The 12,411-nt window shown below is 46.0% G+C and overlaps 1 protein-coding gene across 9 annotated transcripts in view; it reads left to right on the top strand.

Moving 5' to 3' along the window:
- ARHGEF7 (Rho guanine nucleotide exchange factor 7) overlaps nt 1-12,411 on the top strand; it is a 460,949-nt gene that overhangs the window by 143,907 nt on the left and 304,631 nt on the right. For all 9 annotated transcript variants that reach the window (XR_004539809.1, XR_004539810.1, XM_033948005.1 and 6 more), the window contains exon 9: nt 3,942-4,064. Coding sequence is in view for 7 of the 9 variants with exons in the window: in XM_033948005.1 (XP_033803896.1) it covers nt 3,942-4,064 (123 nt within the window). In the remaining 2 variants the exon portion in view is untranslated. The remainder of the gene's footprint in view (nt 1-3,941; nt 4,065-12,411) is intronic.

Genomic DNA, 12,411 nt, shown 5'->3' with positions numbered 1-12,411 from the left:
GTATTTAGGGTCTAAGCATAAAGTGGATACTTGTGCTCGCTGTTACACCCTATAAAAGCACTCGTTAAAGGTTCGACAGATACACCTGCAGAAGCTTTTTGGCTTAGCAATGGACTCTAGTTGCGACCTTAGAATTACATGGTTCTAACTGTACCAAAGGTCATTCTCAGGAATTTGAAGTGGAGGTTTGTGGGGCAATTTAGTGTTCAATGACATGTGCGGATTTACCATGTAATTTCTTATGAAATGAAGGAACGGTTAAGTTGCAATAAATCCTCATGAGTGTTGTAACATCTACATGTCAGATAGAAACTGGAAGAGGGCTTTAAACTAGAAGTGATGGAACAGGGTGATCAAAGCCCCTGGGTGAGTATTACCCTTCAGGTAAGTAAATTACTGAATACCTCAAGATGGGTGGGAAAAGGGGGCCCAATGTCTGGAAAGCAATATATCTGCTACTAATGCTCGAAGTATGGTAAATAAGATTCTGGATCTAGAAGCTGTGATAGAAGAAGATGAGTTGGATATAGTGACGATCACAGAGACATGGTTCATGGAGATCCATGGCTGGGATGTATTTATACCAGGCTGTAATCTGTTCAGGAAAGACAGGGTAAGAAGAAAAGGAGGGGGAGTAACATTAGGCACAGTAGATAAATTTGGAAAGAGTGAATGGCAAATATATTTACATTGGTGTTATATACAGACCTCCTTCACAGATGGAAAAAGTGGACAGAGATTTAATAGTAGACATTCAGGATATATCTAAAAAAGGGGAAGTTGTACTAATAGGTGATTTTAACATGCTGGATGTTGATTAGGGTATCCCTATTGCAGGGTAATCTAGAAGTAGGGAAGTCCTGGATTCTCTATAAGGAGAACTATTTCAGTAGTTGGTAATGGAACCCTTGCGGGTTGGGGTCATACTGGACTTAGTGCTTACAAACGTGGGAAATGTTTCTGATGTTACAGTGGGTAATCATCTGGCATCCAGTGATCACTGTATGGTACGGTTTAACATTAAGATGGATATAGAGAGGGCTCATTCTAAAGTAAAGGTTCTAGACTTTAAAAATTCTAACTTTGTTCGGATGGGGGATTACATCAAGGAATTGTTGAATGGGAACTCCTGGAAGGAGTAGAAATGCAGTGGGCAAAACTGTAAAGAATTATTGTAATGGCGACAAACCTTTTTGTCAGGCAAGTATATAAAAGTAATAGTCAAAGAAGGCCGTTTTGCTTCTCAAAAGTAGTAACTGAGAAGGTAAGGAATAAGAGATTACTGTATTTTCACGTAGATAACGCGCACCCGTGTAAAACGCGCACACGGGTATAGCGCGCGGAAAACACAAATTTATGTACATAAATTTATATATACCGCGCACACCTGTATACCGCGCATGCTGCCCGACTCTCCTGTCGCCGCCCGACTCTCCTTTCGCCCGCCCCGACTCTCCTCTGGCCACCCCGACTCTCCTTTCGCTCGCCCCAACTCTCCTCTCCCCCTTGAAGTCCTGTCCCCACCCTGAAAGCCTGATGCCCCCTCCCGATGTCCGATTCACCCCCCGCAGGACCGCTCGCACCCCCACCCCTAAGGACTGCTCGCACGCACTCCCACCGGCACCCGCACCCCCACCCTGAAGGACCGCTCGCACCCCCACAGCTTCCCGACCCCCCCCATCATGTAGAAGCTCCTACCGGTGTCCTGCTACTTTCTCTTGGCGGTCCCGGCCCTTCCGTGAGCCCTGCGCCTGCGCTGTTTCCTCTTCCAGTGGTTCGCCCTTTCTCTAACGTCAAGCCCTCTTGCCCCGCTGACTCCCCGACACGATTGGGGCAAGAGAGAGCTCAAGCCCTCTTGCCCCAGCCAACCGTGGCACCACCGACATGATCGGGGCAAGAGGGAGCTCAAGCCCTCTTGCCCCAGCCAACCGCGGCACCCCCGACACGATCGGGGCAAGAGGGAGCTCAAGCCCTCTTGCCCCCGACACGATCGGGGCAAAAGGGAGCCCAAGCCCTCTTGCCCCGCCGACTCCCCAACTCCCCGACAATATCGGGCCAGAAGGGAGCCCAAACCCTCTTGGCCACGGCGACCCCCTACCCCCACTACATTACGGGCAGGAGGGATCCCAGGCCCTCCTGCCCTCGACGCAACCCCCCTCCCCCCAACGACCGCCCCCCCAAGAACCTACGACCGCCCCCCCAGCCGACCCGCGACCCCCCTGGCCGACCCCCACGTACCCCCTTCCCCGTACCTTTGTGTAGTTGGCCGGACAGACGGGAGCCAAACCCGCCTGTCCGGCAGGCAGCCAATGACGGAATGAGGCCGGATTGGCCCATCCGTCCCAAAGCTCCGCCTACTGGTGGGGCCTAAGGCGCCTGGGCCAATCAGAATAGGCCCGGGAGCCTTAGGTCCCTTCTGGGGGCGGGGCCTGAGGCACATGGGCCCAACCTGACCATGTGCCCAAGGCCCCGCCCCCTGCGAGCGGTCCTTCGGGGTGGGGGTGCGAGCGGACCTGCGGGGGGGTGGTGAATCGGACATCGGGGGGGGGGAACTATGTAAAAAAAATTTTGTACAACGCGCTCACGCGTATAACGTGCAAGGTTATGCACGGTTTGTAAAAACCACGTATAACGCGCGCGTTATATGCGAGAAAATACGGTAGCTTCCAATAAACTACAAAAGATTGCAGAAAGAGGAAGACAGTCAAAAATATCTGTAAAAGTTAAGAGAGGCTGGTTGAGTAGTCAGGAAAGCAAAGATACAAATAGAAGAAAAAATAGGAGACACGATAAAACTGGGAGAGAAGACATTTTTAGATATATCAGTAATAGGAAGAAGTGCAAAAGTGGCAATGTGAGACTCAAAAGTGAAGGGGAGGAATATGTAGAAGTTGATGAAGAAAAGGCTGAATAGCTTAACAAATATTTCTGTTCTGTGTTCACAGCTGAAGATCTGGGAGCGGAACCGTAGAAGACAAATGCAAATCTCTCCTTTATAAAGCCCCAGCCTTCATTGACAGACTCTTGATCCCTTATACTCCCACTAGAATGCTCAGATCCAACGACCAACACTTACTGACTGTCCCCTCCTTTAAAATCATCAACACACACCAACAATACATTTTCTCTGTCACAGCTCCACAAATGTGGACTTCCCTCCCATTTCACTTATAGACCAATTTAAGAACAAGTTAAAATGCTTTCTTTTTAAAGATGCTTTTGACTGTTAGCTCCCCAGATTTTGATTGCTCTGTCAAACACTGACCTCTGATCTCCCATACCTCTTCTTAACCCTCCCTGTTCTATTTTCCCCTATTTGTCTTATTTTCTATCAATTCTTGTATTTCTTACCCTTTTTTCCTTTTGTAGCATATGTCCTGTAATGTCAAGTCTACATTGCACGTATTGTTCTCCTGAAAGTTGTAAAGATTTTAGCTATGTACATCGCTTAGAAGTATGATTACACGTTTAATCAAATTTTAAATAAAACTTGAAAATTGGATATTGGAACAAAACTTGTTTTTGTCATTGGACAGTTGATACTGTCGATTAATACAGGCCATTTTAACCTGCAGCCCCCATCTTAAATAGAATAAAAACAAAGCAATTTCCCCTTCTACATTAACTATACTGAGGATCCCAAGATTTTTAAAAATGACAAAGGCTGATGACAATTTAAAGATAACCAGTTTGAGGCATCAGCTATTGAGAACCAGAAAAAAAAAAATCATGACATGATACATTTATCACTGTAGGTTGCCATTATCCTGTGTCATTCTTATCATTCTTGACTAATATGGTTACCCTTGTGGAAGATCTAAGATTTTTAAGGCATTGTATATGTGGTGGTTTTTGCATAAGTTACTGTTAGTTGTAAGATTTTATTATCAGATTCTTTTGTAGCTGTTAAGTTCACAGTTATTCATTTTACTTTCCATTAGGTTGCCTGAAGCTCAACAGAGGGTTGGAGGATGTTTTCTAAATCTGATGCCACAAATGAAAAGTTTGTATCTTGCATATTGTGCCAATCATCCCTCGGCAGTAAATATTCTCACACAGCATAGGTATGTGCTTTCAACATCTTGTCAACTGAAATTTCTTAATCAAGAGAATCAGCAATGTATTCGCCTGGTTTCATGTGTATTTACATTACCAGATAGCAAACTTTTTTTTAAAATTAATTTTATTTGTAAATTTTCTAAAATATAAATAACAAACACAATAACCACAGATAGCTGCAATAATATTACGATGGTCAAACATCTGTAAACAATTAGAGAGTTCACAATAGGAATAAGAATATATTACAAGGTTAAGAATGAATACAGTATGCATCCAAGATTCTCCATGTTTTGACAAAAGATGGCAAATGATTATGTTTTAAGGCTATAACTTCCTCATATTTTCTAAAAGTACATAGAATATTCCACCATTCGTGAAAAGAAACATATTGATTATTTTTCCAATGAATCACAATGATGTGTAAAGCCAAGGCTTACATAAGGCCAAACAATCTAGAATGAATGGAATTAATGATAATATTGGGGTTTGATGATCGAACAATTATAGTTACATTTGTTATAGAATCTGTAATATCAGTCCAATTCTGATGTGATTGTTTCCTTACAGTATTAATGGCGTGAGAGGTAGCTTTTAATGTGCAAAAGTTGTTTCTAAATTTAAATTTATCCATTGAGGGTAAAAGGTGTAAAGGAATATTGTCCATCAAATCTTTTTCAAAATGAACCCATCTTCAAGAGTCAACATTTAGATTCTTTAGGTACCAAAACCTTGCTTGTAAGACTTGAAAAGCTAAATGATATAACTGAAAATCTGGCAAACTTATCCCACCTGATGATCAAAGTAACTTAAGTTTTTGTAATGCAGTACGAGGGATTGCACCCAGGGCCACCGAGAGAAAATCCAGACCCCAGTACAAAGATTTTTGAGATGACATATTTAACGCCGATATCTGAAATTAAATATAAAACATAGAAATTTGCCATATTGCTATTGAGAATTTTACATAGTAACATAGTAGATGACGGCAGATAAAGACCCGAATGGTCCATCCAGTCTGCCCAACCTGATTCAATTTAAATTTTTTTTCTTCTTCTTAGCTATTTCTGGACAAGAATCCAAAGCTCTACCCGGTACTGTGCTTGGGCTCCAACTGCTGAAGTCTCTGTCAAAGCTCACTCCAGCCCATCTACACCCTCCCAGCCATTGAAGCGCTCCCCAGCCCATCCTCAACCAAAAGGCCATATACAGACACATACCGTGCAAGTCTGCCCAGTACTGGCCTTAGTTCTTCAATATTTACTATTATTTTCTGATTCTAGATCCTCTGTGTTCATCCCATGCTTCTTTGAACTCCGTCACTGTTTTCCTCTCCACCACCTCTCTTGGAAAGCGCATTCCAGGCATCCACTCTCTCCGTAAAGTAGAATTTCTTAACATTGCTCTTGAATCTACCCACTCCTCAATCTCAAATTATGTCCTCTGATTTTACCATTTTCCTTTCTCTGGAAAAGATTTTGTTCTACGTTAATACCTTTCAAGTATTTGAATGTATGAATCATATCTCCCCTGTCCCTCCTTTCTTCTAGGATATACATATTCAGGGCTTCCAGTCTCTCCTCATATGTCTTCTGGGGCAAACCTCCTATCATTTTTGTCACCCTCCTGTGGACCACTTCAAGTCTTCTTACGTCCTTCACCAGATACAGTCTCCAAAACTGAACACAATACTCCAAGTGGGGCCTCACCAACGACCTGTACAGGGGCATCAACACCTTCTTCCTTCTATTGGCTACTCCTCTCTTTATACAGCCCAGCCCAGTGGTTCTAAAGTTAGGACAATATTGCTATTGTCTTTCTGCTAACCGTCAAGCAGTTTATAGTCTCGAATCTCTCGATAATGTAGACAGAAAGGCACTCGATGTCAGTGGGTCCTTTATGCTACAATTACAGCATTTACAGGGAACTTTACTTGAGGAATTATTTCTTCCTTCTCTGTCCTGTAAAGTCTTCTTTTCAGTCCACGATGAATCAGCGTGGCTCGTGTCCCATTTTCTTCTTCCTCCCGGGATTCGGTGGAAAAGCAAGGAGTAATCCAAGCAATAAGTTTGAAGCTAGGAATGAACACATGAGAACACTCATTGGTTGGCACAAGTTTTTGTTCATTGAATCTTGAATGCACTGTATTATGTCACTCAAAAGTATTTTATCAATGTCACGGCCTTCTATTGCTTCGGCTCACTCAACACTTCGTGATCTTGTATGTGAAAGTTCTCACGCTGTTCTTTGTCTTAGTTTGTAAGGAAGTCTCCTTCTTGAGACAATGACATGTTTTGGTTTTTGTGATGTTTCTTGGGCTTCATAGGCCCTGGAGTGATGTACCGACTGTACTCCCCTCTCCTCAGGCCTGATTGCGCCAGATTAATTTGGTTAATAAAACATCAATTCTCCTATATAAAGAGTTAGAAAATGAAACAGGGGCCATACTAAGGATGTCGTTAACCTTCGGTGACAAAATTATTTTTATGGTTTCAGTTCTGCCCCATAAGGAAGCTATGGAACCACGGGGTGCAAGGGGAGGTCCACCGATGGATCAAAAACTGGCTGGCGGACAGGAAACAGAGGGCTGGAATAAAGGGCCATTACTCAGACTGGCAATGGGTCACGAGCGGAGTTCCGCAGGGGTCGGTGCTGGGACTGCTCCTGTTCAATATATTTATTAACGACCTGGAAGCAGGAACAAAATGTGAGGTTATTAAATTTGCGGATGACACCAAATTATACAGCAGGGTTGAAAGCAAGGAGGACTGCAAAAATCTCCAAAAAGATCTGACAGCGCTGGAAGAGTGGGCCAAAAAGTGGCAAATGAGCTTCAACATAGGGAATTGCAAGGTCATGCATGTAGGGAAAAAGAACCCGATGTTCACTTACAAAATGGGGGGAACACCGCTAGGGGTGAGTAACCTTGAAAGAGACCTGGGAGTGATGGTAGACACATCATTGAAGGCGTCGGCGCAGTGTGCCACAGCCTCAAGGAAGGCAAACAGAATGTTGGGCATCATTAAGAAGGGTATCACGACCAGGACGAAGGAAGTCATCCTGCCACTGTATCGTGCAATGGTGCGCCCGCACCTGGAGTACTGTGTCCAGTACTGGTCACCGTACCTCAAGAAGGACATGGCGGTACTTGAGAGAGTCCAGAAAAGAGCAACGAAGCTAATAAAGGGTATGGAAGACCTCTCATATACTGACAGACTGAAGAAGCTGGGGCTTTTCTCCCTGGAAAAGCGGAGACTTAGAGGAGACATGATAGAAACCTTCAAGATCATGAAGGGCATAGAAAGAGTAGACAGGGACAGATTTTTCAAATTACGGGGAAACACAAGTACAAGGGGACACTCAGAGAAATTGAAAGGGGAAAGGTTTAGAACAAACGCCAGGAAGTTCTTTTTCACTCAGAGGGTGGTGGATACATGGAACGCGCTACCGGAGGATGTGATAAGCAGGAGCACGCTACAGGGCTTCAAAGAGGGTCTGGACAGGTACCTGGAGGACAAAGGGATTGAGGGGTACAGATAGGAGTAGAGGTAGGTAATAGGGATAGGATTAGAGGATTAGAGGCAGTTACAAAATTAGTCAGGGACACTGTTCAGGCAATTAGGCCTGATGGGCCGCCGCGAGAGTGGACCGCTGGGCAGGATGGACCTCTGGTCTGACTCAGCGGAGGCAACTTCTTATGTTCTTATGTAGGTGACCAGGTTTGAAGATCTGTAACAATTTTCAAAATAATTTCACTATATTTAAGAGTGTCTTTAATATTAGGACTGAACCTAATATTGATTGTAAACCGCCTAGAAGTCGCAAGATTGTGGCGGTATAGAAGAATAAAGTTATTATTATTATTATTCATTGCCTTAGATTCAAACTTAGAAACATAGAAACATAGAAAGGTGACGGCAGAAAAGGGCTACAGCCCATCAAGTCTGCCCACTCTACTGACCCACTCCATTAAGTCTGAGTGCTGCTCGACCCACGTAGGGATTAGAGAGCTGCACGGGAACGGGGACGACGGGAATCCCGCGGGACCCGCGGGCATCCCGTGGGTTCCCCCTTTGGGTCACGGGGATCCCGTGGGGACGCCCCTAGGGTCGCGGGGATCCCGTGGGGACGCCCCCTAGGGTCGTGGGGATCCCGTGGGGACGCCTCCGAGGGTCGCGGGGTTCCTGCGGGGCTGGATGTACTCAGTCGCGCGGCTCTTCTCCCTACCTTCTCTGCTTGCAGCACAGAGCCGAACGGAAGTCTTCCCGACGTCAGCGCTGACGTCGGAGGGGAGGGAGGGCTTAAACAAAGCCCTCCCTCCCTCCGACGTCAGCGCTGACGTCGGGAAGACTTCCGTTTGGCTCTGTGCTGCAGGCAGTGCAGGTAAGGAGGAGAGTAGCCTCGCGGTTCGAGTGGCTACCAAGGGAGGGGGCGGTCTGCCCCGCCACACCCCGCCCCGGTTGCAGAACAGCCGGCCAGGTCCCCTTACTTTTGTGGCACTTCCCCGACCGACCGACAACAGCCCCGGTCCGACAATCCTCCCTGCCCTGTAGCCGCGAATCTAAATTATCTTCTTACAGCAGCTGTAATAAGGTAATTTAGATTCGCAGTTAAGGGCAGGGAGGTTTGTCAGACCGGGGCTGTTGTCAGTCGGTCGGGGAAGTGCCACAAAAGTAAGGGGACCTGGCCGGCTGTGCTGCACCCGGGGCGGTAGAGAAGGAGTGGGGAGAAAGACGCTGAAAGGCCATGGGGAAGACGGGAGGAGGGGGGGAAGGACTCTGAAAGCACTTGAAGACAGAGGAGGGAGAAGGACGCTGAAAGCACATGGGGAATACAAAGGGGTGGAGAAGGACGCTGAAAGGCCATGGGAAGGGCGGGGGTGGGGAAGGACTCTGAAAGCACTTGTGGAAGACAGAGGGGGAGAAGGATGCTGATAGCACATGGGGAAGACAAAGGGGTGGAGAAGGATGCTGAAAGGACATGGGGAAGACAAAGGGGTGGAGAAGGACGCTGAAAGGCCATGGGAAGGGCGGGGGGGGGGGGGGGAAGGACTCTGAAAGCACTTGTGGAAGACAGAGGGGGGAGAAGGATGCTGAAAGCACATGGGGAAGACAAAGGGGTGGAGAAGGACGCTGAAAGGTCATGGGGAAGACGGGGGTGTGTGAAGGACGCTGAAAGGCCATGGGGAAGACAGAGAGGGAGAAGGACGCTGAAAGGACATGGGGAAGCAGAGGGGGGAGAAGGACACTGAAAGCACATGTGGAAGACAGAGGGGGAGAAGGACGCTGACAGGACATGGAGAAGATGGGGGGAGAAGGACGCTGAAAGGAAATGGGGAAGAGAGAGTAGGGAGAAGACGCTGGCAGGGAAGAAGACAGATGCCAGACTATGGGGGGAGCGGAGAGAAGAAGATGGGTGCCAGACCAATTTGGAAGGGGGAAGAAAGGGAGAGGCACAGTAACAGAGCAAATGGAAGATGCAGAAGGAAGAGAGACAGTGGATGGAAGGAATTGAATGAGAACATGAAAGCAGAAACCAGGCAACAAAGGTAGGAAAAGAATTATATTTCTTTTTTTTTATTTTGCTTCAGGATAAAGTAGTATATTAGTTGTGTTGATAAAAATTTATAAACATTAGAGGCTCTGGTAGAAACCCATTTGCAAAGTATGTATTCTTCCCAATTAATATTTTCAAATTAATAAAGTCTTTTTGCTTATTTGTAAATGGGTTTCTACCAGAGCCTTTAATTCAGTAGCATAATTAAATGAAATAACTATTTCTGAAGTTTATATGGACGGGCGGGGACGGAGGGGATTCCTCGCGGGGACGGGTGGGGACGGAGGGGATTCCTCGCGGGGACGGGTGGGGACGGAGGGATTCCTCACGGGGACGGGTGGGGACGGGTGGGATTCCTCACGGGGACGGGTGGGACTTTGGCGGGGACGGGTGGGGACGGGTGGGATTTCTGTCCCCGCGCAACTCTCTAGTAGGGATCCCACGTGGATGTCCCATTTATTCTTAAAGTCGAGCACGCTTGTGGCCTTGATTACCTGCGTCGGAAGTTTGTTCCAGTGATCTACCACTCTTTCTGTGAAGAAATACTTCCTGATGTCACCACTAAATTTCCCTCCCCTGAGTTTGAGCGGGTGCCCCCTTGTGACTGAGGGTCCCTTGGGAAGGAATATATCGTTTTCTACCTCGACACGACCTGTGACGTACTTAAAAGTCTCAATCATGTCACCCCTTTCCCTGCGCTCCTCTAGAGAGTACAGCTGCAATTTGCCCAGTCTTTCCTTGTATGAGAGACCCTTGAGTCCAGAGACCTTCCTAGTGGCCATTCGCTGGACCGACTCAGCTCGAAGCACATCTTTACGGTAATGTGGCCTCCAGAATTGTACACAGTACTCTAGATGAGGTCTCACCATGGTTCTATACAGTGGCATTATGACTTCAGGTTTGCGGCTGACGAAGCTTCTATTGATACATCCCATCATTTGCCTCGCCTTGGATGAGGCCTTCTCCACTTGTTTGGCAGCCTTCATGTCTGCACTGATGATCACTCCCAAGTCCCGTTCCTCTGAAGTCCTAGCTAGTGTTTCTCCATTCAAGGTGTATGTTCTGCATGGATTTCTGCTGTCGAGATGCATGACCTTACACTTCTTAGCGTTGAAGCCCCGCTGCCATGTCGTGGACCATTTTTCCAACTTGATCAGATCCTGCGTCATACCATCCGTGGGATTGCTTCCACCCACTATATTACACAGTTTGGTGTCGTCGGCGAACAGCGCTACTTTACCCTCAAGTCCCTTATGAATATGTTAAAAAGGGATGGTCCCAGGACTGAGCCCTGCGGCACTCCGCTAGTCACCTCCGATGTCTTAGAGAGGGTGCCATTGACCACCACTTTCTGAAGTCTTCCACTCAGCCAATCGTTGACCCACGCCGTTAGTTTCTCACCTAACCCCATCGATTTCATCTTGTTTAATAGTCTATGGTGTGGGACACTGTCAAAAGCTTTATTGAAATCCAAGTATACTATGTCCAGAGACTCTTCCGAGTCCAGATTTCCTGTCACCCAATCAAAGAAGCTGATGAGATTGGACTGGCATGACCTGCCCCTAGTGAATCCATGTTGACAGGGATCCCTCAGATTCCCCTCATCTAATATCGTGTCTAATTTCCCTTTAAGTAGAGTTTCCATGAGTTTACACACTATTGATGTGAGACTTACTGGTCTATAATTTGCGGCTTCCGCTCTGCAACCCTTTTTGTGCAGAGGAACCACGTTGGCAGTTTTCCAGTCCAGGGGGACTCTCCCCGTACTTAGGGAGAGATTGAAGAGTATTGCTAATGGTTCCGCCAAAACATCGCATAGCTCTCTGAGCACTCTTGGGTGCAGATTGTCCGGTCCCATGGCTTTGTTCACCTTGAGTCTTGACAGTTCTTTGTAAACATCAGCTGGTGTGAACTCAAACTTCTGAAATGGGTCTTCCATGCTTTGCTTTGCTGCTAGCCGAGGCCCGTGCCCTGGTGCTTCGCAGGTAAAGACTGAACAGAAGTAATCATTCAGTAGTTTGGCTTTATCGGAGTCTGTTTCTACATAATTCCCGTCTGGTGTTCTAAGGCGTACTATCCCGTTTGCGTTCTTTTTCCTGTCGCTAATGTATCTGAAGAAGGATTTGTCCCCTTTCTTGATGTTCTTTGCTAGAGTTTCTTCCATACGAATTTTGGCCTCCCTGACTGCTGTTTGTAAGTCCTGGCACAGGAGCTGAATGTGATTTACCTTGAGCTACAACTCAAAAGGACTGAGCTAAATCCATACACTTCCCTTCCGATATATTAAAAATCAGTAAATTCTCCTCACCTTATCCCTAGAACATTCAACTATTTTTTAAAAAGTTTAGCAAGGTCAGTCTCATGGACTTTATAAATTATGTCTTCTTTGAAGTGCCCTGAAATATACTGACTCTTTCCAGAAAGAGAGTTACCAATTTCCATAGCAACTTCACATATAGCTTTTAAAATAAAATTCTGTAATGTGCACTAAAACTGGTTGAGTACAGATCTGAATAGCATCTTTCCCCACTAAGCAGCCTTGAGAAGGAATTCTTCACCTTTAACAATAAATCTAGAGTAACTACATAAGACTTCAGTCTTTTATGAAATTTAACTTTTTCTTTCTTTTTTTCTTTTTTTTTGAGGTTTGTAACCAGCTAGATGATTGTAGTATATAAGACTCGTATTGCATTGCAGTGTATTGTTTTGTAAGATCAAATCTGGAAACTCAAAACATTGAGTTTCTTACTCTAGAACAGTGTTTCTCAATCTTTTCAAGTCAAGTACCCCCTAAGC

The sequence above is a fragment of the Geotrypetes seraphini genome, chromosome 6, assembly GCF_902459505.1.
Source record: "Geotrypetes seraphini chromosome 6, aGeoSer1.1, whole genome shotgun sequence".
NCBI classification, from domain to species: Eukaryota; Metazoa; Chordata; class Amphibia; order Gymnophiona; family Dermophiidae; genus Geotrypetes; species Geotrypetes seraphini.
Note: the sequence above shows the minus strand (reverse complement) of the source record. Positions and strands in the feature narration are given on the sequence as shown.